General features: G+C 41.6%; 2 protein-coding genes across 5 annotated transcripts; one reads left to right on the top strand and one right to left on the bottom strand.

Moving 5' to 3' along the window:
• The first annotated feature begins 52 nt into the window (after positions 1-52).
• impdh1a (IMP (inosine 5'-monophosphate) dehydrogenase 1a) lies at positions 53-25,322 on the top strand. Of its 4 annotated transcripts, XM_034215710.1 has the most exons (16): positions 1,485-1,720; positions 2,341-2,439; positions 3,023-3,071; positions 3,726-3,827; positions 4,003-4,077; positions 7,605-7,811; positions 15,220-15,307; positions 15,431-15,630; positions 15,877-15,967; positions 16,093-16,188; positions 16,288-16,431; positions 16,580-16,721; positions 16,821-16,964; positions 17,041-17,124; positions 17,360-17,376; positions 17,517-19,538. In XM_034215710.1, the coding sequence occupies exons 1-16, from the start codon at positions 1,485-1,487 to the stop codon at positions 17,618-17,620; spliced, it is 1,878 nt and encodes a 625-aa protein (XP_034071601.1). In that variant the 3' UTR covers positions 17,621-19,538. The 4 variants fall into 4 exon arrangements, with proteins under 4 accessions (XP_034071605.1, XP_034071602.1, XP_034071601.1 ...); XM_034215714.1 differs by lacking the exons at positions 17,360-17,376; positions 17,517-19,538 and adding an exon at positions 25,031-25,322 and having other exon boundaries at positions 53-1,720; XM_034215715.1 differs by lacking the exon at positions 17,360-17,376.
• Positions 19,075-25,035, bottom strand: prrt4 (proline-rich transmembrane protein 4). The gene is made up of 3 exons (XM_034215709.1): positions 24,870-25,035; positions 23,713-24,613; positions 19,075-22,223 (listed from the first exon to the last, which is right to left on the bottom strand). Exons 2-3 carry the CDS (start codon positions 24,491-24,493, stop codon positions 20,152-20,154), a joined length of 2,853 nt encoding a protein of 950 aa, XP_034071600.1. The 5' UTR covers positions 24,494-24,613; positions 24,870-25,035; the 3' UTR covers positions 19,075-20,151.
• Positions 25,323-26,230: the final 908 nt, after the last annotated feature.

Here is a 26,230-nt window from a genome sequence, read left to right as displayed (position 1 = left end):
ATATAGCGGTGGGTTGTGGTTTTGTGGAGGGTATGAGAACTGGAAGGGGGGGGGGAGGGTAGAGACTGTAAGAGGCTTTTCTGGTTCAATCTCCCAGTAACTGTCAGAAGCAGTCAGTCAGTCACCTGCAGATGATGGCGTCAAGGGGGTATCTTGGCCAATCCAGTTACTCATGTTTCAGTTCCTTGCAAAGGTTTGTTGTTCACCACTCTCACACTGAGCTGATGAAGAGAAAAAACATGAAGACAGTTCACACGTGTGTAGTGAATCTTCAAACCACCTTTCGTGCATTAATTTACCTTAATTTTACTTTAATTGTGAGTGCTTTTCTTTCACTCGTTTAACTTCTTTTCTGGTGATAAAATGTTGTATCGGATATGATTGACAGTATTTTCAACATGTGATTTTCTATGAATTTCAATAAACAGATTTTGTGACATTGCTATGACAGAAAATAATTTAACTGACTTAGATATAAACAAATGTTTCCCTTTCTCTCACATGGACACTTCTGTCTGCCTGTCTCTCTATCTGTCTCTCCCCTCTGTCTCAAAGGAGCTAAACTGGCGGCATAAAAGTATTCTGGGATTTGACCTTTGTCTCATTCACAGCTCTGTCTCTCTGAAAAAACAACACACCTCTACAACATGTTAATCCTCAGTGGGGAAAGTGCGTTCAAGTGTCATCTTGACCCATCCTTCTCCTCCTCAGTCCTCCTGCCTCACTCCACCCTACACACCCATCTCACCCCACCCCATCCTGCATTAATGCTCCCAATCCTCTTTGTAGGAGAGTGACGTCTGCTACTGTCAGAAACAGAGTTAAGCTCAGCAGGCACCAGGAGAACAGAGTAGAGAGAAGCTTCATAGATAATCAAGCAGCAGTGCACTCTGGGCCTCTAGAGGGACACGTCTGTGCCACCTCAGCAAGAACTGACTCTCCTCCCGAGGGGCTGCTCATGCCTCCAGCTGGGAGACACGGATTTCTAAATTCAGTGTGCTAAGACTTAATCAACAGGTTAGCTGAAAGCTCTGTGCTCCTGCCTGAGGGCCTTACTGGCCTCAAACTCCGGTGACCAGAGCTGAGAAACAGGAAAACAAACTCTGGACTTTTGTTGCTGCTTCTTCTGCAGTTTTGGGATTATTGAGAAAAATCATCTGGCCATACTGGATGTAAAACAGATGGCAAAACTGCTTCCTCCCAAGTTCAGCTGTGCATGAAAGGTATTTATGTGAACATACACTCAAAGCTGTTTATCAGTGCTGGGAGCTGCTCGGACCACTGTTAACTTGCTGGTAAAGGTGTGAAGCTGTGTGCATGAAACAGGTCAGAAGTGCCGTGACTGTGTGTGTGTGAGTGTGTGTGTGTGTGTGTGTGTGTGTGTGTGTGTGTGTGTGTGTGTGTGTGTGTGTGTGTGTGTGTGTGTGTGTGTGTGTGTGTGGTGTTGGGGCCCTGTGGAGGTCGTAGCCCTGGATTTATTAGAGATGGAAGGTCATGGTTATGACCGGTTTGGAGAAGGGGACAGAGACACTTACCAAATCGACTACCGGAGGATCGTTGGGGATATGGAACCAGAGCGGCCTCACATCTTAAACAGAGATGGGGAACAACCTCTTCCCTACGGGGCCTATGTCCCCCCCTCACCACATGGACATGGGCATGAGACTGCAGCCCAGCGCTACAGTGCTACACGTATCCAAGCTGGATATGAACCAGAGAGGTCAGTCTGTCACCACATGGCTTGGTTGTGTGCTTTTAAAAGCCTGTTTATCAGCTCCCTGGGCAGAAAACCAAATCCTCTTACCTGCACTGCCGTCACAGGTGTATATAAAGAGTGTTCACAGACAAGAACAGATCCCTTTTGTTACTGTTTTGGGTCACCGGTTCAACATTTGCAATAGTCTGCAGCCTGTGTTTAAGAAACAGAGGTGAAGAAAGAAACAAGATAAAACAACATGTTACGCACAAGGGATACATGCATACATGCACCAGTAACTGTGGTCCAGTGAAATATGTGATACATGGTTTGGCGGTAAATGTGTGAATACCAATCAGAGTGATTCAATGGTTAAATCCCCAGCCTCCAGTCAACAAGGGCAAGATAATTAACCCCAAATTATTCCGTGAACTGCATGTCTACAGTGTTGAAGCGTATGTAAGACCCTCTGATAAAAGTGTCAGCTTGATGACATGTAATATAATGTCATGTATTATAATATAACGTTTGTGTCATCTATAAATTGTCCTGTATGTATACAAAAATATTCACACTTGACGTCACACATTTCAGGTATATCATGTTTGCATGTGTGTGGCTCTCTGTGTGTGTTTGTACTCCAGCATGGCAGACTACTTGATCAGTGGAGGCACAGGTTATGTTCCTGAAGATGGACTAACAGCACAACAACTCTTTGCAATCGGCGATGGACTTACATACAAGTAAGAAATGCAAAAAAACACAAAACATAACCGATACATTTTACTACCTCATTTCATGGTATCATACACTGGCATGCATGCATTTGCTCACATGGTATGCTGTTCATGTGCATATACAGAAATACACAGTAGAATTATGCAATCAATGCCTTCCATTAAATGTTTAGTAATATCAGTGATGACACATCTGCCTGGGTATTATATTGTGGATTAGTATGTGTAATACTACTTTCAAGGATGGCTTTCAGACATTAATAGCAGTGGGTGAGTGTGTGTGCACATATCAGTGTGTTAATGGGTGTTGGTGTGGTTTCCTTAATGGAGGCTATATGCAGGGTTTATCAGTGTGCAGAGGATAAATGCAGACCAGTTCAGAGGGTTGACAGATTATGTCTACTCACAGCAACCTCTAAAAATCTGATGCATTGTAGGAATAGAATTTGCTCTGCATAGTTCATCTAAAGCTACATTCATCTTGTTTATGGAGGTCATTGTACTATTAATATGGATTTTTCATTCATGTCATACTTTTTCAGTTCACAATATTGATATTCACCTGTGTCTGTTTTGTCTTTCTTCTCAGTGACTTCTTGATCCTGCCTGGTTTCATAGATTTTACTTCTGTTGAGGTGGTAAGTGTCACAACCCTCTCTCGCTTATCACTCAAGTGACAAACTGTTCCCTGGTGTTTGTTTTGTTAGATTTGTTTTATAGGTGATGCACACAGAACACTTTCTTCATTTTTCATATTTCCTATTGCCCACAAATATCTTCTCATCCTTGGTCTCAATTAAAAAAAATGTTTTGCTGGTAAGTCAAATTCCTGACAATAATTCACAAGAACAGACAAGGTTTGCTGTAATGCTTGTAATGAATCCCTAACTCGTTGTTATGTTCCTTAGAGCACAGGGTTGTTTATTTCACTTGCTTTGTTTTCGTCTTTGCAAGCTCTGCTGGGACTTTAAATTAATGTCATGCCTACTTGCCTAGATCACATGGGTTATTGCTCGATAGCAGGTGTTAAAAACAGACACACCCATGCGTCACCTAACACTCAGCAGGTGGATTCAACAAGGCGGCCTCTAATCGGCCAAGCTGGCTTTTAGGCTCTTACACGGCATACAAAAACCAACCTTAACTTTTGGTTAACAAATGGGTCGCATTGTCCTGTAGCTGCAACACTGCAGGACCTTGCTTCTCAGTAGTATGCCATGTCATTTTAAATGTGTATTTATATCTTTGATTAAAGCTGATGTTTATTTTTTCCAAATGCATGTGATTTTTAGGATCTTACCTCTGCATTGACAAGAAAGATAACACTGAAGACACCTCTCATTTCATCTCCCATGGATACAGTCACAGAGTCATCCATGGCCATCGCCATGGCAGTGAGTAAAAACCCTGCACCACCTTAGACACGCCATACAATGTTTTACACTCAGCTTAGCATCGTCCTGCACCACAGACTCTACCAGGAATATTGAAGGCCTTAAATACATTTTCAGTGTTCATTCATTCATCAATTAATCCTTTCCTCCCATGTCCCTGATTGGTTGTTTTCAGTTGATGGGTGGGATTGGAATAATTCATCATAACTGTACTGCTGAGTTCCAGGCCAATGAGGTCCGCAAAGTCAAGGTAAGATGGACCAAGTTGACAAAATCATAGAGTGACTATTGACATAGTCATCTGTGACACTGTAGCACTAGGGGTGTAACGGTACACGTACCCGTACCGAAATTATTCGGTACGGGCCCTTCGGTTCGGTACAGGTGTGTACCGAAGTGTACCGAACGAATATAACGTTAAACGTAAAAAATTGAGAACGTGAACAACTTGTTGGAAGTAATCTCAGGTGCTGCGTCGCAGCATTCAGAGTAATTTGATCACATTGGGTTCAACGCGTCATAGAGCGAGCAAGTCATTTCATTGGATGAGATGATGCGTTCAAATGTAGTCAGTAATTTGAGGAACTGTCGAAAATTAATGGCGAACGCAGATAAAGTTGAGCTCGAAAATCCTCCAGCATCATTGAAGTCTCCGGTTTGGGAACATTTTGGTTTCGCAGTTACGAACAAGGATGAAGGACAAAGACAGGTGGACCGAACCAAAGCTGTTTGTCGGCATTGTTCAACTAACATTGGTTACGCGGCTGGCAATACATCAAACTTGCACACTCTTGAAAAGGCATCACCCGAACTTGAATATCACCGGTACCAAAAGAAAAAAAGACTGAAGTGCAAACCCAACTCCCGCTAGCATGTAAGCCTCCACCACTCGCAGAGAGTTCAGACCGAGCCAAAGCTATTACAAACGCCAAATATCCTTATGTTGCCTCGTTAGCAAAGCGCTACCTGGCTGTTAGGGGTGTAACGGTACACGTACCCGTACCGAAATTATTCGGTACGGGCCCTTCGGTTCGGTACAGGTGTGTACCGAAGTGTACCGAACGAATATAACGTTAAACGTAAAAAATTGAGAACGTGAACAACTTTTTGGAAGTAATCTCAGGTGCTGCGTCGCAGCATTCAGAGTAATTTGCTCACATTGGGTTCAACGCGTCATAGAGCGAGCAAGTCATTTCATTGGATGAGAGGCATACTATGAGAGCTGGTCAGAGGGATGCGTTCAAATGTAGTCAGTAATTTGAGGAACTGTCGAAAATTAATGGCGAACCCAGATAAAGTTGAGCTCGAAAATCCTCCAGCATCATTGAAGTCTCCGGTTTGAGAACATTTTGGTTTCGCAGTTACGTACAAGGATGAAGGACAAAGACAGGTGGACCGAACCAAAGCTGTTTGTCGGCATTGTTCAACTAAAATTGGTTACGCGGCTGGCAATACATCAAGCTAGCACACTCTTGAAAAGGCATCACCCGAACGTGAATATCACCGGTACCAAAATAAAAAAAGACTGAAGTGCAAACCCAACTCCCGCTAGCATGTAAGCCTCCACCACTCGCAGAGAGTTCAGACCGAGCCAAAGCTGTTACAAACGCCAAATATCCTTATGTTGCCATGTTAGCAAAGCGCTACCTGGCTGTATCTGCTGCCTCTGTCCCTAGAGAGGGTGTTCTCCACAGCAGGAGACATTGTTAGTGCCAGCAGATCTGCCCTTTCAGCAAGCAACAAGTTCATCTTTCTTTAAAAAAACATGAAAATACAATGACAAGCAAGTCATTATGTCAAGCTGGCTGCTTAGGAACTAGTACAGTTCAGTTCAAATACAGATTATTTCAGTTCATCGAAAAGCTGCACCTTAATGTTTATTTTATTTTATATTTTTTTTAGTGAAGATTCACAGTTTAATAAAAAATAAAAAACCCAAAACTAATAGTTTATGTTTTGTGAGTACTAGTAGCCTACAGTAAAGTTCAAATACAGATTATTTCAGTTCATCGAAATGCTGCACCTTAATGTTTATTTTATTATATTTTGTATTTATTTAAGTGAATACATTATTCACAGTTTAATAATAATAAAAAAAAATATATATATATATGTTTTATTTTGTGAAAAAAAATTCTGCTGTACCGAAAACGTACCGAACCGAACCGTGACCAAAAAACCGAGGTACGTACCGAACCGAAATGTTTGTGAACCGTTACACCCCTACTGGCTGTATCTGCTACCTGGCTGTATCTGCTACCTCTGTCCCTAGAGAGAGGGTGTTCTCCACAGCAGGAGACATTGGTAGTGCCAGCAGATCTGCCCTTTCGACAAGTTAATTTTTCTTTAAAAAAACATGAAAATACAATGACAAGCAAGTCATAATGTCAAGCTGGCTGCTTAGGTGCTAGTACAGTCCAGTTCAAATACAGATTATTTCAGTTCATCGAAAAGCTGCACCTTAATGTTTATTTTATTATATTTTGTATTTATTTGAGTGAATATTCACAGTTTAATAATAATTAAAAACCCAAAACTAATAGTTTATGTTTTGTGAGTACTAATAGCCTACAGTAAAGTTCAAATACAGATTATTTCAGTTCATCGAAATGCTGCACCTTAAATGTTTATTTTATTATATTTTGTATTTATTTGAGTGAATACATTATTCACAGTTTAATAATAATAAAAAAAAATATATATATATGTTTTGTTTTGTGAAAAAAAATTCTGCTGTACCGAAAACGTACCGTACCGAACCGAACCGTGACCAAAAAACCGAGGTACGTACCGAACCGAAATGTTTGTGAACCGTTACACCCCTATGTAGCACCCATAACAACACTTTCTCCCAATAATACCTCATTCACAACGGTGTTTCAGGGCCGGTTCGGAGCTGGAGCTTGAAAAGCACCGGGTTTTCCTCTTCACACCGCAGCGGAGCAGCCTCTTAGCTCCGGAATCCGGTTCATTTCAAGCACCAAAAAATTGTCCGACCAGAGCAAAAGCACCACATAAGTCACGCTTACGTCGAGGCGGGGGCAGGGGCAGAGACAGATCAACTCCTGAACAACAACAAAAAGCCCGCGTTTTATCCAGTTTGTACACAACGATAGAGAAACTTAACAAGAGTTTCAGAGTGTCAGTGTTTCTGCCATAAACTGTATATATAAAGGTTTCTGCTCATGGTGAAGCAACGTGTCTGCGTGTTAAAGTGGAACCTGAGCATTCACGTTGATCACCTCTCATTATAAATCTATAAATATTAAACTTTACTTCACGTGTTCATTTGAGAACAGCTGTTACATACCTGGGTGAAGGTTACAGTTCATTTAAATGAAAGATACAACATTACTCCACACTCATGGTTCAAGACCGACCTCGGAAGCAGTTGTGTTTTAAAAAAACCTTTATTGACACGAGTACACTTTTTTATAAGAATATAACTAAACCACAGAAATGACTCCGGAAAAGCTGCAGATAGAGCCATAAAAATGAATGCAACTGATTTCATCCAAGCGGTTTGGCTTTATGAAGCAGGCACGCAAACGGTTACGTCATGACGCAAACGATGACGCAACGACGCATTACCAGTCGGACTCTGGGCGGTGTGAAAAGAGCCAGAGCTAAACCGAAGAACTGGTTCTGAACCTGAAAAGCTCTAGCACGGAGCTTGAACCGGAGTTGCGTTGGTTTGAATGAGGTATAAGAAGAAAACGACTTACATTGACTGGCCTCGCTCTAACCCCTTAAAACTTGTGTTTTTGTTCTTGCCAGAAATTTGAGCAGGGCTTCATTACAGACCCAGTGGTGATGAGTCCTCGACACACAGTGGGGGACGTGTTTGAGGCAAAGACACGCCATGGTTTCTCTGGGATCCCTGTTACAGAGACTGGCAAGATGGGCAGCAAGCTGGTCGGTATCGTCACATCCAGAGACATAGACTTCCTGTCTGAGAAGGACCATGACAGACCCCTGGAGGAAGTAGGTGTATGGCTGTTCATTTGTTCTATACTGTATATTTCGGCTCATTCCCAAACCGCCCCCTACCCTGAGGTATGAAGGGTTAACGTTACATCTTAGGATAATTGTTAGTCATGTTCTGTATACATACTAACATATAAGGGTATACTTAGTGTGGTTACTCCATGTTTACTAGCTATAACATTAACGTTACATCACTCTTTTTCACTTCTTACTCAGTCAGCCAGAGTGCAGATATCACCATTAGATTAACAAACCTGAAACATCATCCATTTCTTCACTGCTGGTGATGACATTGTTGTCAGCTGCTGATACTGCTGCTGCTGCAGCTTGTGGCCTGCTTCAATAACTTTCTAATATCCATAACTGTATAGGCTATTAGCTTAAAACTCGTCAGGCACTAGGAAGGATCACTTCTTCTTCAGGGCAGGCTACGCAGTACGCAGGCTAATGTCCCACAGTGGCTGCCTCTCTTGTGGACTCCGGTACTGCACATTACTCCCGAGACGTTTTCAAAAAAAATTGTTTTAGTTAACATTTTTTTTATTTTTTTTAAGTGAAACATCCGGGGCTTTTCAGAAAACATCCGGGGCTTGAGCCCAAGTAGCCACCCTCTAGCACCGCCACTGTCCGCCATATTGAGGGCTGTTCCAAAGCAACGAGTGTGGAAGTGTGGAGCGGTGTGGAGGGGGAGTGGGCTATCAAGCCCTCAAACAGCGAGTCTGCAGCGGTGCTGACTTGAGACCGGTCTCTACCATAGACTGGGTTGCGTTCCGATAATCCAAAAATCAGCTCCTAAGTTCTAACCCTATCTCCTATTCCTTGACCTCTGAGTGAAACGTCACGGGGTTAAGGGATAGTGGATAGGAGAATTCAAAAGGACTTTGGAGAAGAGACCGCGGTACTTTAGAGAATCCGAATGCACTTTCACTATCCGACGTGTTTATGATGCGCCAGCGGACGTCATGAATGTGCGTGTGCTGCTGTGGGGAAACTATGGAAACTACAGTTTTCTACACAGCGGACTACAACATGAATGTTTAATAAGAACGAGGGACTACTGTAAACTCATCTAGAGACTCTGCACCGTGCTCTGATGCTGTTGCTTTATGCTTTATGAACGTGGACAACAGAGAAACATATTCATCATGACCAAAGTTGGAATTGAAATAAAAAAGGAAAGTGAAACGTATGCTCGTCACCCTCTCCCTCCGGTCCACATTAATACAAATGATCCCAATACGTATGATTGTATGAAAATATCTTAAAATCAATACAAATGTATTTATTATAAACGTTAGTCCTTAACATCTATCACTGTGTATATCACCATTCAAACATCTTTTAAAAGTTGAACAAACTCCACACAGCTCAGTAAAGACTGAGATGTTGACTTTATTTGATAATTTCAGTAAAAACTAACGTTCATATTTCTCTTTTTGATTATAATACTGATGAACGTTCAGAAAAAAGCACTTTGGCAACTTACCACATACGTTTTAAAATGCTTAATAAGCACCGTAACTTTCATGATATAATTTATCGGTCATAATCAGTTGTTTCCGTGAACGGCCGACTGTTGTGATGGCAAATGCTGCGGCTGCAATGCATTGTGGGGCAGCATTTTCTCCTCTCCTTTCGGTTAGGGAGGTCCAGTGGTTCCTAAGCTAAAGGAGGTTATAAAGGAAGTTTGAAACCTCCTTTCCTTTCATTTGGAGAATTGGAACGGCACTTATCATGGCTGCCAGTGACGTACTTCCGGGTCATTTCACTCCGTTAGGAAGGTTCCTAAGCTAAATGGACTATTGGAATGAACATCTTTGATAATGTCTTCTGGCCAATCAGAATCAAGATAACGGCTTGGTGTTGTTCCAGGAAGTCCCGACGGAGAATACTTTTGCTGTAGTACATCTCTATACATCGATACAACATTACGTGTTGATAGAAATCAACACGTAATTAAATAAGACCCCACGGTTTGATGATTGATAGGTGCAGGGACGTGCACAGGTACGGGCTTTTTGGCTGACCTGCCCCTCTGGAGAGAGCGAGAGTTTATTTTAATTGTTTCTGTTGTGGCCGAATCAACATGATAAGCCCACAATTAGTAGCGTCTCGCTGCGGGAAACACACTTTGTCAGCGCTGTCATCTGCCGGTGCGTTAAGACCACCTCAGTGTCGGATTTTGGAAACTTGATTTTGAGTTGTCTCATCATGGCAGTTAGGGACAAACCAGGGGACTTTACTTCCTCTTGATACCGTTGGTTATTTACAAAAAAACACCTAAATATCGCCTACTTGTTGTGATTGTGTGTCTTTTCATCTGTAAACTCCGTCAACGGGGCCGCTCGCTCTCTTTTCTTGATCGCCCTCTCATGGGTGAATACTTCACTGTCCCGCTTCATTGTAGAATTTCTGCCATGTCTCTACCACTTTAGTTTGACCATCTCTGTTATTAAGTTACGGTATACTAAATAGCCTAAATAAGTAATTAGATACCTTACGTTACTGGCTGCGCTCATAATGATAAGAATAAGAATAATGCGTATTGAACTGGTTTCATTAATTAGTGAGTTTATTTAAGGTAGCCTAGTTAGAAGCAGGGGTTAAGTTGGGATTTGATATGTAGGGGGGGGGCTCTGTGTGGAGGTGCGAGAGGGGGGGGGGGGGGGGGGGGGGGGGGGGGCGGAGGTCGAGGATCTCATTATTTGACCTTAAGGGATATAGGCCTACACTGTTGCCCTAAAGCAACTGCTCCATTATCTGTATCAAATGCAGACATTGATGCCACCAAATGTCACAATAAAAATAGAAAGTACTACAAATAAACTGGAATTCATTTACATCTTAAATTATGAATATATATACACAAAAAAAGGTTTACAAATATCCAACCTTCAAATTGCTTTTTTAAATCAACACTGCTCTGCACACTTGCTAAAGAACATCTGTGTGGAAATCTCAATTCATTTGTAGGGCTGCGTGAGTATGGCCAAAAGTATGGGAGTAAATCTCACTGTAAACTATTTAATCATCACCAAATTCTGTGTTATTATGACCGATCATAACTCAGCTTTATGCAGACATATTTAGCATGGTGTACAGGGCCGCTTCTTGGCGCCAGATCTGGGGGGGGGGGGGGGGCGCTGCGCTGGCAGCTCTGGGAGGGAAAAAAACATTTTGACTGTTTGCGCTCATCCTAATTTTCGACCTTGATGTAACAACATTCATAATTAAGTCAAGGTAACACCCTTTTCACCCCGGTTACACTTTTCATTTGCCCTGTACGATGGGCGCTGTAAGTGATGAAAGTGGGGGGTGATGGCTTATCAGGCGTCCGCAGCTCACAGCCAAAGTGGGTGTGGGATCGAGCGAGAGAGATAAATGCAATTTATGTAAACAAATATTTCCAAGGCACTCTTTTATAATTATTGGGGTAAACAGGTTTGAAATCATTTCAATGTATACTATAGGACAGAATACCAAAAATATCGTTTAAAACTTGAGAGATACAAAAATATGCATAAATAAATGTTAACTAGGTAAAATAAGATATGAATGAACAACAAAAATAAAATAAGTTGCATTTATTTGCTATTGGCTATGGTAGGTTATTGGTTATGTTCACATACTTATTTGATTATTAAAATGGAAACCAATCTTTTTCATATGGGTGTTTTACGGCCCGTCCACACAGCAGCGTGCGTTGAAAGCTTCACCATTCACTTTGAATGGGGTGACGTCACTTTGCTGGCGTGGCTCGCTGCAAAAGTTGAGCAATGTTCAAGTTTTGAAGCCACGGCAGAAGCGTCAGCCAATCGAATCATATGCCAGTACAAGCTCTAGCCAATCAAAACGATGCTTGTATGTCAGGGGCGGGAGATTCATGTGATTGGTTGTTGGTCGAGTTTCAGACACGCCCGCCGGCAAGCTTCAACGCACGCCGCTGTGTGGACGGGCCGTTAGAGTTGTACCCCCTAGATCAGGTCTCTAGTAATGTGTGCTCTAAGTGCACCAGATTGAAGCATTTTACTTTAAATGTTCAAACATTTCTTCCCGGGGGGGCATACCCGGACTGGTTAGAGGCCCTATTTTATCAGTATGTCTGGACTGCACAGCAGTTACAATGGTCAAACTACATTAGAACAGAATTGTCCCCATTTTGTCTTTAATAGTTACTAACATTAGATATTTTAATGAGATACGGACCGCAAAACAAAAAATGTCCCTGATTTTCATTTTTGAAATTAAGTCACCGAATGCAAGTAGTCGCCTTAGCTTATTTTGTTATGAGATGTGAATTACGGTTCAATTTAGTTGATGTAATAATCATTTGGTTTATTTTACATTAAAATAAGGTCTTATGTGTTTTTTCGGGGGGAGGCCCTTTTTCCAGTTTAGAGCAATAGACCCTCCAAATGTCTGTGCACGTCCCTGGATAGGTGTGTGGGCTGTCTTTCATTTTGACACACAGAACAATGGGGGCTATCCACCCTTATCCACAATGTAAAGTAATTCACACAGCCTCTCCCCTCTTCTCTCTGTGAGGAGCAGCAGGTTCAGCTTTCAGAACAAAGTAACAAAAAACTAAAATGGCATTAATTTTTTTAATATGTCGTGTAGTAATAGATTTATTTATTTTTATTCTCAAGAGAGTAACAGAATGTGTATTTTATGTTAGTAGCCTATTTCAAAACTAAAACAAAAAAAATCTCCTGGGGGAGAATCCCCCCAGACCACCTTGCAGGGGTTGGGTTTTCAGCATGTCAACTATTTCATCTGTGGAGAAATTGCAGGATTGGCTCCAGGTCGCCCTTTTTATAAGACTAAATGTGCCTTTTTATTTCATACAGTTCAATTTGGATTGAGACAGGGAAATAATCTAAACCTCACGCGTGGCGTTTCACTGTCAAGGGGAGCGTGTATGTAATTACATTGCAAATACTGACATGAGCCCCACCACTGTATGGGTTAGCCCCAGTGGCGGCTGGTGGAAAATATTTTTGGTGGGGCTTTTGATATAGTGAATAAAAAAAAATGTTTTGGGAGAAATGACCCCTTAAATTAGGACTTCTGGTGATGTAATGGCGCGTTTCTAGTGCAGCGCGGAGCTCGCTTTAATGCTGCGTTCAGACCGGACGCGATGCGAATATTCGCTTCGCTCTAAACGCTCCTATCGCATCGCTCTAGTCGCTCGAGTTTCACAGCGGCTGCCAGCTGTGTTTACTCGCATCATTCAAACAAGACGCGCTGGCTCGGGAGCTACAACTACAACAAAATGAACATATTTTACCGTGATTAAATTGTAATACACGTTTCTAAATGATGCCGACGTAACAACATACTGATACCGGTTAGTAAAAACCATGAATTAATGCTTTGACAAGTCTGCAGACAGACGGCAGGCGAAAAACCTTTTAGAATGCTTGTTTTCTGAATGGAGCTTGGCTAAGCTAACGTTATATATGTTCCGACCGTCCACACTCGCAACAACGGCCTATACAGACATAAATAAACCAGCGACTGTATTCTCCATGACACAGACAGTCTGTGGTTTGTACTTGTTTAACTTTTGTCTAGTTTCTGAACAGATCGTATCTGTCCCCGGCTGTTTGAAGAGCAAGCATGGGAAACAAAAGATAGCATTTACCTGTTTGCATCGTTTGCATCCAGCTAGCCTCGTTGATACGTTTTGTCTTTTTCACGAGCTTGCTGTGATATATACAAATCGGGTTGGTCCGGTCCAAGGTCTTTAAGTATCCATTTATCTCCCAAACTTCTCCTTTGGAAAGGATTGGAGAGTAGCTCTTGCACGGAATTGGGTGCGGACCGAGGTCCGGCGACTCCACCTGCACACCATTCTAAATACTGCGTCACCTTGGTCACTCACGAGTCTAAAAAACAACTCACGTCACTTAAGCAACGTGGGCGCCAACGTGAGCGCCCTCGTGACCAAAATATTTGACGGCGCTGATTGGCTGAAATTATGTTTCGGCGGCACAGTTTACTATTGAGACTTTTGCAACGTGCTGGTTGCTGCTGTTTGTCTCGGGGGCTCCGCCCGGTAATGATAAACTAATGCCATGGGCAAGGCCAGGCAGGAAACATGTGACTTATCAGTAACTTTAGACATCGTAACACAATTTTAAACGAGATTTTATTGTAGATTATACATTTTACTGATACCAATTGTATGATATTTACCTTGTTCATTAAAAATAAAAATATAAAATATATATATTTTTTTATATATTTTTTTTTAATATATATTTTTTAATTTAATATTTGTTTTTATATATATTTTTTAATGTGGGAAGAGGTGGGGTGGCGCCCCTAGCGCCCCTATAGGCCGGCCGCCACTTAGCCCTACCATAGATTACCCAACAAAAATACTCTCTCGCAACTGCTCATGCTCAGATCTAAGAACCAGTAGAAATGATAAAAAAGTAAAAGTCTGCTGCTTATTGTTCTACTAGGCCAAAATAGAGTCAAAGAGTATATGAGAGTGAGAGTGTGTTAATTAATATATTTGGCAGTTTGGAGTAAGTCTGTAGATTTGTTTGTGTGTGTGTGTGTTTCATGTATAGCTCTCACGATAATTAATTTTGTTGGATACATTTTCCCGGAAATTATTGCGATAAACGATAATATTGTCGGCACCGTTGTATGACCATTTTATACCACTGACATAATGATAATATATAATAATAATTCAAGTACATCCTTTCAAACTGCTAGTCACATCCTCATGTAAATGGCAATTTATCGAGTTCATTTTTATTTATCGTACGATACGTCAATTAATTGCTTATCGCGACAGGTAGGCCTACACAATAAAACAGTGGAAACAAACATGTGTTTGACTTTCAATAGTGAATGAAACTTTCCAATATTGTGTATTTGTATATATTGTATATATATCCTATATATATATAGACTATGCTAAGGTCCCGCTGCTGACACGATAGCAGTAATTTCGTGCGCATATGTAATTAAACCCATGATATCAAAATCTCACTCCAGCCAGGTACCCAAAGTTGGCAACCCTGATGAAAGATGTTTGGAGTTTTATTTGAGTTATTCATTTAAACTTTTTGTCTAAGAGATGCAGATTTGAAACCGTTGTTACATACAGTTACGGCATTTCCTGTTTCTGCCGGAGAGAGGGGAGGCCGTCCCAAAGCTTGCTGCTGTATTTACTCCCTCCATCTGACAGGAGGGAGCCTCGTTGAGCTGCGAGTGTGGCTACAGACGGAGTTCACTCCGTCACGGAGGGGTAGGGTCGAGGGAGTGGTTTGGGATTGGGCCATATACACAGTATATTCAGCAATTATGTCAAAGAAGTGGGTGGTTTAGCGATGAACGTGTACTTTACTGTTTGAATCATTAAAATGTCTTTTTGATTCAGGCAATGACAAAAAGAGAAGATTTAGTTGTTGCCCCTGCTGGAGTCACACTGAAAGAGGCTAATGATATACTGCAACGTAGCAAAAAAGGTAAATATGTGAAGTAGGCCACGCTACTGTGAGGCAAAAGTACATTTATCTTAGATTCAAAAGCACATTTTGGAATTTCTCTTTCGTCCATCACTCACTTTCTTCCCACTCTGGCTCTGCTAGGTAAGCTCCCCATAGTGAATGACAGTGATGAGCTGGTTGCAATTATTGCAAGGACCGACTTGAAAAAGAACAGAGATTATCCTCTGGCTTCCAAGGACTCTCGCAAACAGCTGCTGTGTGGAGCTGCTATTGGCACGAGGGAGGACGACCATTACAGACTGGACCTCCTCATGCAGGCTGGAGTAGATATGGTCGTTCTGGTAGGTTGTGACTATAATATGATTAATCTCTGGGTTAGTTCTAGACTGGATTCTGATTGCATAGAACACAACAGTCAGGATAATTCCTCAACCTCTTTATATAGGTATAGGATTCATGTCAAACTATTTGTCCTTGATATTTAATATTGAATATGAACTATTCCAATTTACTTTTTTTGTTTAAATTTGAGATACAGTTGGTGCCTGATCGCTCATTGAAACAAATGAACTTTCTTTGCATAACAGGATTCCTCCCAAGGAAACTCAGTGTATCAGATCAACATGATAAACTACATCAAACAGAAACATCCTGAACTACAGGTAGTCGGAGGAAATGGTAAGCTCTCTACTTGCCTCAGGGCTTTCTTGTGCATTTATGGTACTACATCTCCCTATTTATCTTCCCTATTTATCTTCCCCATATCTCTCATGTTAAGCTCTTTTCTTTGTGTCTCCCTCTAGTGGTGACAGCTGCTCAGGCCAAAAACCTCATTGACGCTGGTGTAGACGCCCTAAGAGTGGGCATGGGATGTGGCTCCATCTGTATCACACAGGAAGGTATGATAAATAATGCAGCCATGTCAACAACAACCAGTCTATTTTTATTATTACATGTAACACAGGTTTATACCATACACTATTGCTCTTGTTCCTCAGTGATGGCATGTGGACGGCCCCAAGGAACATCGGTGTACAAGGTTGCAGAGTATGCTCGACGTTTTGGAGTGCCAGTTATTGCTGATGGAGGCATTCAAACTGTTGGACATGTTGTGAAAGCTCTGGCTCTGGGCGCATCTACAGGTAGAAAAGCGTTCTAGTGCTTTCTGAAGTCTTATATGTTATAATTTGACTTTTTCCTCAAATAAAAACAGTATAGTATTTTTGACCTTGCCTGTTGTCTTCTGCAGTCAGCATAACTTTTTGTTGCCCTCCATGTTTTTGCCCTCAGTGATGATGGGGTCGTTGCTCGCAGCAACCACTGAAGCCCCAGGAGAATATTTCTTTTCAGACGGTGTGCGTCTGAAGAAGTACAGAGGAATGGGCTCCTTGGACGCCATGGAGAAAAATAACAGTCAGAAACGCTACTTCAGGTGAGGGATTGAGGTTACAGAGGCCCTTTGAAAAATGTACAGTCATTGGATGTCAATGTGATACATTTATGTCTCTCTTTATGTGAATTGTGTATCCAGCGAGGGAGATAAGGTGAAGGTGGCTCAAGGTGTCTCAGGATCAGTAACAGATAAAGGCTCCATCCATAAGTTTGCTCCTTATCTCATTGCTGGTATCCAACATGGCTGTCAGGACATAGGAGCTAAGAGTTTGTCGATTTTAAGGTAAGCATGTGTGCGTGTGTATAAGCTATTTGGTGTATAAGGGATTTCGATTTTTAACGAGGTGTCTTTGCACCAGGTCCATGATGTACTCTGGGGAGCTGAAGTTTGAGAAAAGAACCATGTCCGCTCAGATGGAAGGAGGAGTCCACGGCCTTCACTCGTAAGTCTGAACTTTGACCCCTAGATTCTGACCTTTCCCCTTCCTCTTCAACACCTGTGACTTTAACTCTGCAGTCCAATCTCTACAGACTAATTATATTAGTGGCAGAGGTAGTTTGTCTGTCCTCACCTGTTTCCTCTCTAAATATGTAACATTGACTTTATAACAGTTAAGGCACTAACAATCTAAGTGTGTATTTTCTCTTCCTCTTTTCTGACCCATGCTATCACATTAGATATTCTTTTGTGCCATGTAAGTACATCCCCGTCATAATCCCACCTCCATCTTCTTCTTTCATTCACTCATCACCATCCAAGTTTGCTTTGTTACTGTTGAATTGTTATGGAAACATAGAAAACACTTACATTCTTTATTTAATTTGTCATGCTTAGTTACGAGAAACGACTTTACTGAGAGTGGAGGAAGAGGAAACACTCGCCTAGGACCAAATGTCCCGATCCCAGCAGCTATGAGCAGAGGCACCGGGCGCATGTGATCAAGCTCAACACCATTCACACTCCAACACTGTCTTGTCTCCTCATTGACCCCTCCCAAGATAAACAAAACAAAACACCTTAAGGTGAATTTGAAGATTCATCTTTGCACTCTTTCAACCACTCATGTCCCCACATAAACTCATTATCTGTCTTTCTACCCGTGGGGCCAAGGTCTAGTTAAGGTAATGTAATTAACTATTCTCTTGATCCCCTTCAACAAGCAAACTGATTTAATTAACTACTTTAGGACAAGCTTATCATTGCTGACGTAATAAAAGGCCCCTTTCTTGTTGACCTTCAAACTGCACCATATAGATACTGGATTATACAACAAGGCTTACAGAGGTGCAGCCCTATGCCTCCATGCACATTTTGTATTTATAACAAGATATTTTTGCAGAGAATCTAGCAGTTAGATATTTTATTAACAAAAGAAGGATAAAAGGTATTTGGCATAAAGTTTCAACATTTTATTTTATTAAAAGAATAAAGAACCAATATATTTGATGGTTTCACTATCAGCTCTCTGCTGACACTTTGTGTATAAAGCTAACCAAGCCTGAAAGAAACTCATAGTAGGTCAAGTAAAATGTTGTTCTCTTTAGCTTCTCACAACAGTTATATCTTGTTTAAGCAAATACCTTGCATGTAATTTCACCTCTAGCCGATGAGCTACCTAAATGTACTGCTGCTGTTTCAGAAGGGACCAAAGCATAGCATCAGCTTTAATTCATACATACATATTTGTAACAAGGAGCGCTTTAAAGTGATAATGTGAAATCGCACTAGATATTCCGCTGTTCACTTTATTTGGCACAGAAAATACTAATTAACACAATATGTGATTGACAAGACTGAAGACTACACATTTTAGTGTGATTATAATTGACAAATATCACTGTCATTTTGAATTTCCAATACAGATGAGTCTGTGTCACATTGGTTCTACGTGTTTTGATGTTCCATAGTTTCATTTTGCAAAAAGAACATGGTAAATTAATTAAATAAAAGGTTTATATTTGTATATAATACATAACATAGGTAGTTATTTGTCCTTTTTTCAGGCTCAGTCTTTAAACAATTAAATGCTGAGTCAATGAAATAGAGCTATGAAGTCAAGTTGGATTTATTTCTTGATAAAATTGTGAGCAAATGTGAATCCAAGTTAATTTATCAGTTTTTAAATGTGATTTATTTGTCTGGGCGGTACTTACCATCTTTGGTATTACACATGTTGGTCCACGATTAACAGTGGGACTTTATTAGTAATGACATGCAGCTAAAGAGCTAAGCTATTGAACTGGCTGACCAAATTATTTTACAGTTCCTAATAATTTAAATATATATATATGACTTGTATCTTGTAATGTATATTTTCTTCTATCACTCATAAGGCTTTCAAATTAAAATCTCTGTAAATAGTGTTGCATGAATAAAGACAATTCTGACAAGGTCATATTCATATTGTTTTATTTTCTCTCTTATATCTCGAGAAAATCCCACATTTGACTTATTTGACTAACAAGTGAAATGTGTTGTTACCACTAGATAACACTATTTTCAAAATGTTACTACTTCAATTTTAAATTCAAGCCTCTCACATTAACTGTGGGCCCAGTGTTTGCCTCCCTCCGGTAGATTAAAAAAACCTCAGATTATTGCATATCACTGTAGGTGCTACAACATTCTTTACATGTATCTTTTAAAAAGATAATTCTGACATTGTTGGCCAAGCAGGAAAAACATGGAAGAAAACTCATCCTGTATATGACTTTGTTTTGAATTTCCAAATGTATTACATCACGCTGAAACACATAATAATCAATTTTATGAATGAACTACATGCCAAAAATGTTTGCTCATAGTAGTTAATGTTTGCCCACTCTGTACACAACTCAATAAACAGCTAGATACTGATCATGTGTTGGCAAAATATTATGCTTCAAACACATCTGGCACTCAATTATATTTGTATTTGTCTACCTTTAGGGTTAGAAGTCAAAGAAGCGTATCTCAATATTTGTAAAATGTCTCACTATTCACTATTGAAAACAGAACAGTAGATTAATGGTGTAGAACGAGCCTTTGTTTGATTCAATATTGTCTGTTCTCTCTATTAAAGAAGGCTTTCCTTTACCTGTTTATCCCTTTAAAAAAAAAAAAAAAAACCTCAACATGTCAGTTATATAAATATTAAAACTCCTGCTTTAGATGAAAGCAAAGCATTTGCAGTCTTGAGCAATATATTGACATTCATGAACGTGTGAATGGAATGACAATTTCAGTTAAAATACCACAAGCTGATAAAGACAACCTTTACAATCACATTTTGAATATCATATCAACAGTACAGTATTTATACAAAATAAATTAGATCTACATAATAATGTCCATATCAATATTCCCCAGTTAAGGTAGATATTTCCATCCGTATAACTTATATGATTTACAATTGAATTACTTAATCTAACAATATCAGGGTCTGCTTTTTCTGTACAATGTCAAGTGCATTTAAATCCGAACTGGACATTTATAATTCAATGGTGTCACTGCAAACACTCAGAGTGTCAATTTGTCTGCACACGTTGACAAACTCTGCCTGAACAGCCATATCCCATTCAAGCTGTTTGCTTTCACTCAGGTGTTTAGTCTCTGCCAGTTGTCCTGATCCACGACTGTCCTGGGAGGCTAAGCTCAGGGTTCGGTAGTGCCTGTAGTAAGACAGGTGGGGAATTGCTTGTGGGAGGCTGCTCTGAGCAAAGTTCTGACCCCTGTTTGCCCAGGAGTGCAAGCGTAGTTTTCCGTTCTCTTTGGGATTGCTGCACAGACCCTGGGTTGAACCAGAGACGCTTTCTTTCCAGTCCCATTGCTCTGGTGATATTGTTTGCTTGCAGTGAGATGTCAAAGAGCTTTGTGCCTGGGAAGCCCCTGATCTGGATAGGGCATTCTCTTGATCCGCATCACCACAGGAAGAGGTTCGGTAGAGGGCATTTTCCACAGAGCTAGGCCCTTGGTTAGACGCATCTTGGCTAGGAGAGCTCAAAGAGAGGCTGGAAGAAGCGTGATAGAGTCCTGGCAAACCAAAGATACTGTGAGAGAATATGGATTCACTGAACAGAGCCTGGTCAATGCTGCGGGACAGGTCTATGGGAGAAGGGGGCCGCAGATCCAGTGTAGTGTCTGCATCCAGTTCCAGGCGATCCAGTGATGATAGCTGGGACTCAACTGCATTTTTATGCTTGTGCGGTGGGGTTGGGGGTGTAGGGAGCGGCAGTATGGTGATCTGGGTTTGTCTGGACTTGGAGACTAGCCCATTTCCAGTAGAATCCAGCATTGAGAAAAGAGGAAGTGCCTCTGACTGTCCTTTTGTGGAAACATCACAGACCACCAGCTTTTCTTGCTTACCTTGGGACCAAGTATCGTGAGAGGAGAGGATAGGCAAATCTGCATGTCCCTGAGAGGGCAGGGTGAGCCCTCGTGAAGGGGAGCTGCAGGAGAGGCGGGACCAAGACCCTGGCCGGGGACGAGTTATAGTCTTGATAGAGGAGTTACTGTGACAGAATATAGGGTGTGAACCAATAATTGACAAGCCCAGACACACCCCAACCTCACAGAGTCTGCAGCCTACCTGGTAACCCCACCAAGGCCAGGGCTGGAACCCATAGCCATCGACCCCTCCTAAACCAAGAGCATGCAGGATCCCATAAAACTGGAGGCCTCCACATCCTAACAAACACAACGAAGCTCCTACTCCAGCCCCTGCTGCCCTGCCCCAGTCCTCCACTTTGGCAAAGGGGCAACTCGCAGGTCGCATCCCTTCAGGAGATCCTCCACTCTCTTCGTTGTCATTCAGCCTGTAGATGTGTTTGGTGTTGAATTGCATCAAGCAGTAGAAGATTAGGTAGGAGCCAGAGAGAAAGATAGTAAGACATACAAACAAACCCTGAGGGAATAGCAGGATCGCAAAGGGGAGGCTGTGGAAGAACTGAAGCAAGCCAACACACCCCAGAGAGACCCCAGAATACAACAGGGACATACACAGTAACAGGCAAGGTTTAGGCAAGGCTGTGAACAAGGTGGAGTTAGCAAGTGGGAGTGAAAGATGTGAACGGGAGCGCAAGGAAAGAAGAAGGAAAGCAAGGGAGAAGGCGGAAATCAAACAGGGGAAGGGCAGATTCGAGAGAAGCAGAGAGCTCAGAGGGAGAAGACGATCTTGGTGATTGTAAGCATCATAGAGCAAACAGAAAGCTTGGATCCCGGCAAATGCTAGGAGGAACAAGTGCAGAAGGGTGAAGTAGGGGCTTCCCGGAGGACATCGCAGGGGCAGGCCTAAAAGGCAAACTACAGAGATTAGGCCGAATATGGTAAAGACAGACCCCAGTCCATACACATGTGCTTCCCATGCAAATCCCCATGTAGCGAGGGCAGAGTTCCAGTCCGAATACAGAGGGACAAACAGCACAGGGCTAAGAGGCAGAGAGGGGCGCACGGACTCGTCAGGGGTAAAATCCTCCGGGTAGGTGGGAGTCCACGACTGGTTTGAAGGTTTGCAGATTGTGCCATTGGTGTTTGAGAGAGGCGGGTTATCTTCTTTGAGGTCATCTGTAAAGAAGTATAAATAAAGGAAACATTACCGACCTATTTGTTGTATCAACAGAGAACCACAAGGTAGACATTTTAAATGCACACATAACTGATGTTCTCAGTTGGCAAATGGCAGAAATCACCTGGGGAACTTCAGCAGGCTGATTATGACATTTTAATAAAAGGGACATTCATTTACAAATGAACTAACCGATTGATACAGGTCAAAGTAAATTATACCCACAGTCTTTATTTTCCAAAAAAGGGGAGAATTTGCCATGTTGGAAGTTAATCCATTATAAAACAGAGCATGCTTGTAACCGAGAATCTCTAACTGGGTCACAGAGAGAGAGAGAGTGTGTGTGTGTGTGTGTGTGTGTGTGTGTGTGTGTGTGTGTGTGTGTGTGTGTGTGTGTGTGTGTGTGTGTGTGTGTGTGTGTGTGTGTGTGTGTGTGTGTGTGTGTGTGTGTGTGTGTGTGTGTGTGTGTGTGTGTGTGTGTGTGTGTGTGTGTGTGTGTGTGTGTGTGTGTGTGTGTGTGTGTGTGTGTGTGTGTGTGTAACATAGAGAGATGTGTGTTGATTAGCCAGTATTGACCTCATTGCTGCTCTCATTCTGTGTGGCTATTATTAAGCACGGTCAAGAGGTGCTATCATATTTGTTACATACTTTATTTAAGAACAAGCAGTCATATTAAATGTACATAATGCACCAGTGATTGTGTAACTAATAAATAATGTAGGCACTTTATCTCTTGGAGGAAATCATTCAAAGTAAGCAGTATGGAGCCTTCTGGTTATAACTGGAATGTGTCCTATTTCTGGTCCTCCATCATAAGTGATTGTGTCAACACAAGCAGAGATATATTCTAAGCCCAGGATTTTGTCAGTAATATTTGATACATTTACTCATCAAACAGTAGATTTGGCTGACAATTGTGTATTAAATGTGTAGGCAACTTGAAGAAGGCTCACTTCTCGCACAGTTCTGTTAAAGCCCTCCTCCCCTTATGCTTGTGGACAACACATCATTTACTTTGACAAGTGAGTGCCATCATTTGTGTGTGTACAGTAAATACTGCAGATGTGCACCACATTATCTTGTAACCTTTGAGTGTGGGTAATAAAAGCTGTCGGTAATAAAGGAAATGTTTTTATATCAAAGAGATAGTGGAGGAATGAGTGGGAGAACCTGTGATAAAAGGATTGAGAGCGGAAGAGAGGGGAGAGAGGGTTTAGGGACAGTCGGGGGGAAGTTTCAGGAGAGTGAACGCTCGGAGGAGTGAAGTGATGCAAACCATTCTGTGAATGTAAAATAATTGTGTCTGCAAGCAGAATACATATTGGAAACACTGCAGTCACAGACCTGGAGTCTTGTGGATTTTATTTTAGGTATTTAATGAGACTATAAATCTTACCATTCATGATATAGGCTATAAGGGTTTGTTTAATCATGTTCAGTAAATCATGCATGCTCCAAATGCATTACATTTCAAGGCATGACTCTTACCTTTATCTTCTTCTATTCGGACCGCTCCTTTGTTTAAATTAAGTCCTGTAATATCAGTCATTCCATCTTTGCTCTCTGTCACTGGGACAGTCCCCTCTTGTGTCTCTCTCTGCCTGATACCAGGGCCCGTGGTCCATCGCCATGTGGCTGCTGTTGGAGTTGGGCGCTCAAGGCCAGGCCAAGGTCCACCAGAGACCGTTGTTGTGGAGTCGTGGCCTGATGGAATTGAGCCAGACAGAAGAAATGGTAACTGGGGGACAATCTTCTCATTATTCAAAGCTGGGAAAATCGGCCGATTCTCTCCAGTCCGTGTAAAATGCAAAGTAGATCCAGTACTCGTTTCAGCTGGCTGATACTTTGATGTCTGAGGTGGTACGCCTTCTGGTGATGGTCCTACTGGTTGTGTTCTCTCCTTGGAGGTCGTATCTTCTGTAGGACTCGATATGACATGTCCCTTCTCCTTAAGAAACACATTCGATTTCTCTACGCTGTCCTGTAAATCCTCATATTCTCCAATCACTCCTTGTCTATCTAACTCCTCAGATGACAATAAAGGCAAACTCGCAGGTAGACCCAGAAATGTGACATTCTCAGTCCTAAACATAGGATTCCTTGCTGCTAAAGCGAATCCATTATATTTATGTGGGAGCTTTGATAGATGCTGCACTGCTGTATCTGGCTGTTGTGTTTCCTTAACATTTTCTCCAGTAAATGCTATGACATGGAAAGAGAGAGGCAAGTAGAGGGGGAGAAGAAGATACAGATTCCACAGAGAGAACATGGTGAGGGTCTACAAACTCCACCGCAATGTCACATGATGAAGGTTTCAAGGGATGTTGGCCTATCACATGTTTGACAGATCTTTAACCCCGGGTATCTGAAGACCTGATGCCTAATACACCTGTGGGAGAAAGAAAGGTTACTCTCATGCAGGACACTATAAGTACAACCACATATCAAACATTGTGTATATGATATCTCAATAAATAGCTTGAATTTCTTCATGTTACTAAACACCTATACCTCCTTCATCTATAATGTCTTCTGACTTAAACACTGTACACACGTTACAATAAAAAGATTAATTCTTAATAACAGCAAATACAAATCAATACACAACTGCTTTCTTGTAGCCGGTCTCAGTTCAGCTTTCTTACCTCATCAATCCACTCTCTGCTGCATCCTCTTTAAACATATATGCTCCTCCATGTTGCTGCATGCCTGCAGTCTCTCTCTGCGTAGTGCTCTGTGTCCTTTCATACTCACTGTGCTGTGCCCCTCTTCTCTCCATCCGACAATCAACACATGGGACGGACAGACCCCACCTCCCAGAGACAACCCCCGCTGTCCCACTCTCTGCCGCTGCACTGATCTGACAGCCTGTTTGCACAATCCCGTTCTCCTAAATCTGAGGCATCATACACACCACACTAAGTATCATCTCTTACTGCTGTCTCTGTTCATCACACCGCTCACACACATCCCTCTGGTACGTTATAGGCTGCATGTGATATTCAGTATGAAAAAATAAGTGAAGAGGAAGGGGGGAAAAAGGAAATAAATATGTCATAGGGGCCATAACACGATCGTCAACCATCCGGCAGGCAGTACCCTGCACTGAGCGAACCAGTGCTACGGATCAATACATCCTATTGAGTTTAATCTACAACTGATGCTGTGCCCTTCCTATTAAAGTAGGGTTCACTCAGTTGGTGTCACAATCAGTATATGCGAAACGAGAAAATTATCTTTGAATAGCAAACATGCGTAATGAATGCTAGTGGTTACTTGTGTGCATTTATCTGAACATCTCAATTACCATCTGTCACCTTGATGCAATGCCATTACTTGACATGAATGACAATTTTCTGGTTGTGCCATGTTACTCTCTTCTTTTATTTTCTTGTTCGTGTGTGCTTTTTTGCCCAATGGGGGGAAATCCAGTAGCCTCGTGGCCTAATTCAATTCTCGAGGACAGTCCTAAAATAGACACTGATCCACATACCTTAGGATGCATTTAAAGTCGGAGTTTAAAGCATATTAACACGATGTGTCTGTGTGGCTGATGTAAGGATCTGAAAAGTTCTCCATAGGCCTTTGCTGAACTATCAGGAGACATGAATTTCTAAACCAGGATTAGTATTTGCGTGAATGAACATTGATTCTTCTTCCATCCAAATGATTTAGATACATTTGGATCAAACTGCATACCAAATCAGTTTGCCAAACATATATTTAACACAATTATGCAAAAACAAACATTACAATTCTGCCTGCCAAGATTTCTGGCTGTGACTGCAAATCCTACGCCCAATAATGAAGAGAGCAGTTTACCTATCTCCTACATTTTCATCTTGCACAAGCTTCCTTTTGCAGGATTACATCTATTTACTCATAACAGTGGTATTCAGATGAATGTGAACAAAGATTGAAAGACAGTGAGGGCTATTTTAGATAATTTGAGAGACACTCAGTGATGAAGATAGCAACTTCCCCGAGGGGTGTGATTAACCCGCTG

Source organism: Gymnodraco acuticeps, unplaced genomic scaffold (genome assembly GCF_902827175.1).
Source record: "Gymnodraco acuticeps unplaced genomic scaffold, fGymAcu1.1, whole genome shotgun sequence".
Lineage (NCBI taxonomy): Eukaryota > Metazoa > Chordata > Actinopteri > Perciformes > Bathydraconidae > Gymnodraco > Gymnodraco acuticeps.
Note: the sequence above shows the minus strand (reverse complement) of the source record. Positions and strands in the feature narration are given on the sequence as shown.